At 40.1% G+C, this 9,502-nt stretch overlaps 1 protein-coding gene across 5 annotated transcripts in view; it reads right to left on the minus strand.

The window, feature by feature from the left end:
- Positions 1–9,502, minus strand: part of RECQL (RecQ like helicase) — a 47,781-nt gene that overhangs the window by 20,205 nt on the left and 18,074 nt on the right. For all 5 annotated transcript variants that reach the window (XM_034644672.1, XM_011236962.3, XM_034644673.1 and 2 more), the window contains one exon: positions 2,719–2,917. In XM_034644672.1, the coding sequence (XP_034500563.1) occupies positions 2,719–2,917 (199 nt within the window). The remainder of the gene's footprint in view (positions 1–2,718; positions 2,918–9,502) is intronic.

Genomic DNA, 9,502 nt, shown 5'->3' on the forward strand with positions numbered 1-9,502 from the left:
ATCCTAAGTGATCAGACCACTGAGGCTGGAAATACAGGGCAAAGGTGAGAAACCTGATATTTTCAGTAGCTACAGATAACAACTCTTTGGAGTAGTCTCATTAACATGGTGGGGTCTCTAGTAGAAAGGACAGTATATATACTGCCTAAAGCATTTAAATCAAAATTTAAAAAAATAACTGTGCCCAAATAATTCTGAAGGTAGAGAACTGTATCTTCAGACCATGAGTCCACCATGCCTGGGGAAGTGTAAGAAAAGGCGAAAACAGATCAGAACGATACGGAACACTAACATTTAGGGTGGCAGCAAAGGAAGGAGAAAGAAGGCAGTGAGAATGGAAAAGAACCACATCAAAGCCTCCGTCACAGTAACCACGGGAGGTGCAAGTGGTGAGGAGAGAGGTGAACACAGGAAATGCTCCTTCTGCTCCTCCTTCAGCTCCGGCTCTAGAAGTTAAGCTAAGTGGGAAGAGGAATGCAGATGAGCCCCCTGGATTAAGCTGGGGGGCGGGGGCACAGTCACCTGTGAGCAGAGTGGTGGAGGCAGAAGTGACTCAGTGAGTTCAGAAAGGAAGAAAAGTCGGGGCGCCTGGGTGGCTCAGTCATTAAGCGTCTGCCTTCGGCTCAGGGCGTGATCCCAGGGTCCCGGGATCGAGCCCTGCATTGAGCTCCCCGCTCTGCTTCTTCCTCTCCCACTCCCCCTGCTTTTGTTCCCTCTCTCACTGTCTCTCTCTCTAATAAATAAATAAAATCTTTAAAAAAAAAAAAAAAAAGAATGGAAGAAAGGTGAGAAACAGAGATGGTGAGTTTAAAGGATGAGGCGAAAGGAAAAACAGAAATAGGACAACACCATAAAGGGGTGGGAAAGGTCGAAGGCTATTTCAGTTTCTATCTTTGTTTTTAGGAAGTCTTAGGGTTCAGAAGTGGTGCCTGGGGGGCTCAGTTGAGTGTCTGACTCTTGACAGCTCAGATCATAATCTCAGGTTGTGAGATGGGGCCCACTGATGTGCTCCAGGCTCAGGGCGGAGTCTACTTCCCCTCTCCCTTTGTTCTCCGCCCCCCCACACTCATTTGCTTCCTCGTTCTCTCCCTCTCTCAAGTTAAATAAATAAATAAAATCTTAAAAAAAAAAAAAAAGATGGGGTGCCTGGGTGGCTTAGTTGGTTAAGCATCTGCTTTCAGCTCAGGTCATAATCCTGGGGTCCTGGAATCCAGTCCTACATCAGGTTCTCTGCTCAGTGGACAGCCTGCTTCTCCCTCTGCCCCTCCCCCCGCTTATGTGCTCTCTTACGCTTATTCTCTCTCAAATAAATAAATAAATAAACCTTTAAAAATTATTTTTTTTTTAAAAAAAGATGCAGGAGTGAAGACTTTGACAGAGTGAGATCTTAAGAAGGCAGGAAAGCATGAAGTGGGAGAAGTCATGGTAACCCTTATAAGAAATGGTCTCTTTTTGGGGCGCCTGGGTAGGCTGTCGTTAAACATCTGCCTTCAGCTCAGGTCAAGATCCCAGGGTCCTGGGATCATGCCCCACATTGGGCTCCCTGCTCAGCAGGAAGCCTGCTTCTCCCACTCCCACTTCCCCTGCTTGTGTTCCCTCTCTCGCTGTCTCTCTCTGTCAAATAAATAAAATCTTCAAAAAAAAAAAAAAAAGAAAAGAAATGGTCTCTTTTATCTTAACAAGAAAAAACAAGATTACTAATGTTTGGAAGGAGAAAGAGGAGACCTCAAACCTCCTGGCACCTATTTCCTGGGGACCAGGAGACGTCCGCTAAGTAGGAGGTAGGACCTAAAGGGAAGTTAAAGGCACAAAAAGCTTGCTGGGAGAAATGCTTACAGGAGACGTACCAGGAACATGTAAAAGCACAGCGGAGTCTGATGACAGCTGACCTGGGGTGGAAATGAATGCAGCTGTGCAATTTTTTTCCCGCCAACGTTTAGTACTGAAACAGCAGGAATGGGGGAAGCAGAAGCCAGGAGGGGTCCAGCAGCTCAGTCTGGAACAGAGCCTGAGGCCGGTAAAATGCCAGGCAATCCATGAGAAACAGAAGCGGCAACAGCAGAGTCTGGAAGGAGGAGAGAGTGACTGTCAGGTGGCGTCTGGAGCGGTGGACAAATACAAGGAGGGATTAAAGGGGACCCCAGGGGGCCCTGTGTGTGAAAGCAGGTTCAAAAAGAAATGCGTTTGAAATCATGAGCAGAAATTTAAATTTCTTAAATTTAAGATTGTTTTGCACAGAACAAGTCTGAGTGATGTGCTTCTGGCTATGACTGCAGGATTAGGTTGGAGGAGAAAAGAATAGGGTTACTAAAATACCCCGCAGCACTGTAACCCTGCAGTAGTAGTTGGATATAGACCTAGAAGTGGATGCCGGAGACCCTGACTGACGACTAAAGAAGACAGCTCTGAAGCAGATACGAATTTCTCAACATATGCGAAGGAGAACCTGGCGTCAGTAAACCGTTATGACCAAAGGTGGGAGAGAATCATGTTGCTGAGAGACATGCATTTCACGGGATAAAGACAATCAGACTAAGTGCTACCCTGGGGGGAGTGAAGAGAGTGAAGACTCTGCCTCTTGTTCCCCCTTATATTAAGGCAAGAGAAAACGAGTAATAACTGGCTGAGGAAATCATTTTAGCAGGAATTTGCATCATGTAAGTGAGTAAGAAAATAGTCCCTAGCATCGACGAGTATTTCTAGATGCATCATACATACCGGGTCTGAAATCATGTCCCCAGTGGCTACAGCAGTGAACTTCATCCACAGCAATCCGGGTAAATCTCTTTGCTTCATAGGCTTTCTCTAGTCTCGACATGAACATTTTGCTTTTTGCGATTTTCTCTGGGGTCACATAAATTAGCTTTAGCTTGGAGCTTTTATTTACCATTTCAGCATGAACCCATTTCACATGCTCCTATTGAAAGCAAAAACAGACACAATGATGGAACTAAGCTAGCAGACAGGGATACTAAGCAGTAAATGAAGATGCTGGTTACTCAAAGCAATAGCCTTGGACTGTTTTAGCAGATGTTGAATTCATTAAAACTGAGACTATGTCCCAGCACTAAACTTCAGGGCAGCTGTAAATAGCATTTTAGATGTTTACTTGTATCCAAATGCTGATAAAAAAATAATCTCATTTGACAAAAAAAAACAATAAAAAATAAAAATGAAAACACTCTGGGGCACCTGGGTGGCTCAGCCGGGTGGATGTCCGACTCTTGATTTCAGCTTGGGTCATGACCTCAGAGTCATGGGATCAAGCCCCGGGTCGGCTCTACGCTCAGTACCAAGTCTGCTTGTCCCTCTCTGTCTGCTCCTCCCCTCCACTCCCACTCTCTCTCTCTCTCTCTCTCTCTAAAATAAATAAATAAATAAAGCCTTAAAAAAAAATCCCTGACTCTCCAGAACTTCTGGCAGAGTAAGTGGAGAAGCAAGGTTAAGAAAAAAAGTTTCAGGGGCGCCTGGGTGGCACAGCGGTTAAGCGTCTGCCTTCAGCTCAGGGCGTGATCCCGGCGTTGTGGGATCGAGCCCCCACATCAGGCTCCTCCGCTATGAGCCTGCTTCTTCCTTTCCCACTCCCCCTGCTTGTGTTCCCTCTCTCGCTGGCTGTCTCTCTGTAGAATAAATAAATAAAATCTTTTAAAAAAAAAAAAAGAAAAAAGAAAAAAAGTTTCAGTCTATGAACCGCTAGTGAATGCAAACAGAAAACTGGACTTGACCTATCATTTCTCTTTTTTTCTCTCCAATTTTTCAAACGGCAGTGACGTGGCATGAACCCCTAATTATCTGCAACTTCTTGCTACTTTCTATTACTATTACTCTCTTTTTCAGGGTTAAGGAAGTACAGTAGTAGAAAATAACATTCCCTAAATTCATTCTGTTGAATGAGACAGCAGTTCGGACATGAGAGTTTAAACAAAACAGAAACAGATGGGAAAAACTAAAGGAACCATGGCTACTTGGAGATATGGCTGACACCAGGTCTGGAAGGAAATATGCAAAATGAGCATGAAGTAACTTCTCATTAAAGCAAGCAAGGAGTCAAAAACTAAGGTGAAGAAAAAATATTCAGGAGCCAACCTGAAGAGGTGCTCACTGCCCAAAGACAGAACTATTTCACCATAATAAAGAATAATACAGATTAAGATCTATCAAATATGTTAAATGTCCATAAGTTTATAATGATACTTAAAAAAAAAAGACCTTATAGACCACCTTCGGAGAATGCTAGGAAAGCAACTCTTTCTGATAAATGTTAAAGGGAAAGAATTTTTAATCTGCAAAGAGTTAATAAGGAAAAATTCTTTATAGAAAAAGACTAGCTGAAATAAGAAAGAGTGACAGAATGAGAAATCACCACTTTGTAACCCCCTAATTAGAGGCGTTATTTAAGGCAGGCAACAATCATCCATGGCTCTAAACCATTAGATGAAAAGGGGACAGAGAACTTCCTTAACAGAACAGGTAGATACCACCAAACCCACTGACCAAGCTTACCACCACACAAAACAACCAGGTTATAATATACCTCCTGAGTCATCCCATGGGAGATACACTCTTGAAAAGGAAAAGAAAAAGGCCAACTACAGTCAAGCTTTTAAAGCTAACTAAAAAGAACAAACTGAACATCACAAGGAGGTAATTAGAAAACCAAAATGTAGTGAACTACAAGACAAAGACTCTGATTTCTGCAACAAATAATTTAAATTTGCATGGGAAACAAACAAGAAATAAGAGGAACCTACAGAAAAATCAACAAAATACAACATAATCCATCAATCTATTCTGGAACATGATTATTTTTAAAAAGTAAGATTTGATAAGAATATTTTTACTTGATAATGTTAATGAATCAACACTACATTTTTTAGGTGTGATGATGTCATTGTAATTACATCTTTCTCATACATACTGAAGGAGTTACAACTGATTAGAAATTCTTGCTTACATTTTCTAATAGAAAATATAAAACAGGTCAGCTAATGTTTACTGTAAAGTGCCAGATAGTAAATATTAGGTTTTGTGGGCCATACAATATCTATCACAACTACTCTGCCATTATTGTGTGAAACCATGGTAGACAACAAGTAAATGAACAAGCATGGTTGTGTTCCAATAAAACTTTATGGACACTGACATCTAAATTTCATATAATTTTCACACTTCACAAACTACTCTCATTCTTTTGATTTTTTTTAAACATCCAAAAATATAAAAATTGAGGGGCGCCTGGGTGGCTCAGTTGGTTGAGTGTCTGATTCTTGAGTTTCAGCTCAAATCGTGATCTCAGGATTGTGGGATCTAGCCCCATGTCAGGTTCCACGCTCAGAGAGGAGTGTGTTCCCCATCTTCCTTTCCCTCTGCTCCTCCACCTGCACACGCGTGCTCTTTCTCTCTCTCTGAAATAAATAAATAAATCTTTAAACTATATATATATATATTTATATACATACCAAGTAGGAAAGACTAGAAAGGAACAGAGAACACCACCAGAACCACCAATGTTATAGATAACACAATGGCACTGAATTCATATCTTTCAATAATCACTCTGAATGTAAATAGGCTAAATGCTCCAATCAAAAGACACATGGTATCAGAATGCATAAAACAAGACCCTTCTATACCCATATATATCTATATGCCTACAACAGACTCATTTTAGACCTAAGACACCTGCCTATTTAAAGAGAGGGGATGGAGAACCACCTAACATACTAATGGACATCAAAAGAAAGGCAGAGTAGCCATATTTATATCAGACAAACTAGATTTTAAACCAAAGACTGTAACAAGAGATGATTTTAAACCAAAGACTGTAACAAGAGATGATGAAAGGCACAAATATCAGAACTTAGGGTTCTATCCCTCAAGAAGATCTAATAATTGTAAATATTTATGGCCCCAATTTGGGAGCACCCAAATATATGAATCAACTAATAACAAACATAAAGAAATTCACTGACAATAATACAATAATAGTAGAGGACATTAACAGGAATGGACAGATCATCTAAGCAGAAAATCAATAAGGAAACAATGGCTTTGAATGACACACTGGACCAGATGGACTTAACAGATATATTCAGAACACTTTATCCTAAAGCAACAGAATACACATTCTTTCTGAGTGCACATGGAACATTCTCCAGAACAGACCACATACTGGGTCAAAATCAGCCCTCAACAAGTACAAAAGGACTGAGATCATACCACACAGATTTTCATATTACAATGCTATGAAATTTTAAGTCAACAACAAGAAAAAATTTGGAAAGACCACAAATACAAGGAATTCTTCAATGGGGAAATTTAAGACGAAATTAAAAAGTACATGGAAGCAAATGAAAATGAAAACACAACAGAACAGAGCAACGAAACCAAGAGCTAGTTCTTTGAAAGAATTAATAAAAGTGATAAACCCCTAGCCAGACTTACCAAAAAGAAAAGAGAAAGGGACCAAAAATAAAATCACAAATGAAAGAGGAGAGATCAAAATCAACACCACAGAAATACAATTATAAGAGAATTTATGAAAAATTATAGGCCAACAAACTGGGCAATCTGGAAGAAATGGACAAATTCCTAGAAACATATAAACTACAAAAGCTGAAACAGGAAGAAACAGAAAACTTGAACAGACCCATAACCAGAACAAAAGTCCAAGGCCAGATGGCTTCCCAAGGGAATTCTACCAGACATTTAAAGAAAAGTTAATACCTATTCTTCTCATTTTATTCCAAAAACAGAAATGGAAGGAAAACGTCCAAACTCATTCTACAAGGCCAGTATGACCTTGATTCCAAAACCAAAGACCCCACTAAAAAGGAGAATTACAGACCAATATCCCTGAACAAGGATGCAAAAATTCTCAACAAGATACTAGCATATTGAATCCAACAGTGCATTAAAAGAATTATTCACCATGATCAAGTGGGATTTATTCATGGGTTGCAGGGGTGGTTCAATATTCGCAAACTAATCAATGTGATACACCACATTAATAGAAGAAAGCATAAGAACCATATGATCCTCTCGATAGATGCAGAAAAAGCATTTGAGGGGCGCCTGGGTGGCAGAGCTGTTAAGCGTCTGCCTTCGGCTCAGGGCGTGATCCCAGCGTTATGGGATCGAGCCCCACATAAGGCTCCTCCGCTATGAGCCTGCTTCTTCCTCTCCCACTCCCCCTGCTTGTGTTCCCTCTCTCGCTGGCTGTCTCTATCTCTGTCAAATAAATAAATAAAATCTTTAAAAAAAAAAAGAAGCATTTGACAAAATATAGCATCCACTCTTGATAAAAACCCTCAACAAAGTAGGGATAGATGGAACATACCTCACTATCAGAAAAGGCCATACAAGAAAGACCCACAGCTAATATCATCCCAATGGGGAAAAGTTGAGAGCTTCCCCCTGCAGTCAGGATCAAGATAAGGATATCCACTCTCAGCATTACTATTTAACATAGTAACAGAAGTCCTAGCCTCAGCAATCAGGCAAGAAAAAGAAATAAAAGGCATCCAAATCAGCAAGGAAGAAATCAAACTTTCACTGTGTGCAAATGGCATGATATTCTATGCAGAAAACCCAAAAGACTCCACAAAAAATTGCTAGAACTAATACATGAATGCGGCAAAGTCACAGGATATAAAAACAAGGTAGAGAAATCCATTCCATTTCCATACACTAATAATGAAACAAGAGAAAAAGAAATCAAGGAATCAATCCCATTTACAATTGCACCAAAAACCAAAAGATACCTAGAAATAAACCTAACCAAAGAGGTGAAGGATCTGTACACTCAAAACTATATAAGACTCATAAAAGAAATTGAAGAGGACATAAAGAAATGGAAAAACATTCCATGTTCATGGATTGAAAGAAAATTGTTAAAATGTCTATACTACCCAAAGCAATCTACACATTTAATGCAATCCTTACCAAAATACCACCAGCATTTTTCCCAGAGCTAGAACAGTCTTGAAATTTGTATGGAACCAGAAAAAAACCCAAATAGCTAACCAACCCTGAAAAAGAAAACCAAAGCTGGAGGCATCATGATTCCAGATTTCAAGTGATATTACAAAGCTGTAGGCATCAAGACAGTAAGACAGTATGTACTGGCACAAAAAAAGACACATAGATCAATGAAATGGAACGAAAAACCCAGTAATGGACCCACACATCTATGGTCAACTAATCTTCGAAAGAATAGCCAGTGGAGAAAAGACAGTCTCTTCAATAAATGGTGTTAGGAAAACTGGACAGCAACACGCAGAAGAATGAAACTGGGCCACTTCCTTACACCATACACAAAAATAAATTCAAAAGGGATGAAAGACCCTAAATGTGAGTAGGAAACCATCAAAATCCTAGAGGAGAACACAGGCAGCAACGTCTTTGACATCAGTTATAGCAACTTCTTCCTAGACACATCACCACAGGCAAGGGAAGCAAAAGGAAAAATGAACTACTGAGACTTCATCACGATAAAAAAAGCTTCTGCACAGCAAAGGAAACGATTAAAAAAACTAAAAGGCAGCCTATGGAATGGGAGATGATATCTGCAAATGATATATCTGATAAAGGGTTAGTATCCAAAATTTATAAAGAACTTACCAAGCTCAACACCCACAAATCTGGTTAAGAAACGGGCAGTAGACATGAACAGACATTTCTTCAAAGACATCCAGAGGGTTAACAGACACAGAGAAAGATGCTCAACATCACTCATCATCAGGGAAATACAAATCAAAACGACGATGAGATATCACCTCACACCTGTCAGATGGCTAACATTAACAACATAAGAAACAAGAGGTGTTGGTGAGGATGTAGAGAAAGGGGAACCTTCTTGCACTGTTGGTGGGAATGCAAACTGATGCAACCACTCTGGAAAACAGCATGCAGTTTCCTCAAAAAATTAAAAACAGAATTACCCTGTAATCTAGCAATTGCACTACTAGGTGTTTACCTAGATTCAAAGGGGTACATGCAACTTGATGTTTATAGCAGCATTATCAAGAATAGCCAAACTATGGAAAGAGACCAAATGTCCATTGACTGATGAATGGATAAAGAAAATGTGGGGTCTATGTGTGTATACATATATGTATAATGGGATATAACTCAGCCATCAAAAAGAATGAAATCTTGCCATTTGCAAGGATGTGGATGGAGCTAGAGTGTCCTATGCTAAGTGAAATAAGTCAGTCAGAGAAAGACAAATACCATATGATTTCACTCATACGTGGAATTTAAGAAACAAAACAGGGGTGACTGGGTGGCTCAGTTCGTTGAGCGTCTGACTCCTGGTTTCCACTCAGGTCATGATCTCTGGGTTGTGGGATTGAGCCCTGCATCGAGCTCTGTGCTCAGCAAGGTGTCTGAGCATTCTTTCTCTCTCTCCCTCTCTCTCTCTGCCCCTCCCCCTGCTTGCATTCACTCTCTCTCTAAAACAAATAAATAAATATTAAAAAAAAAAAAAGAAACAATAGAT

This window comes from Ailuropoda melanoleuca, chromosome 16 (assembly GCF_002007445.2).
Source record: "Ailuropoda melanoleuca isolate Jingjing chromosome 16, ASM200744v2, whole genome shotgun sequence".
Lineage (NCBI taxonomy): Eukaryota > Metazoa > Chordata > Mammalia > Carnivora > Ursidae > Ailuropoda > Ailuropoda melanoleuca.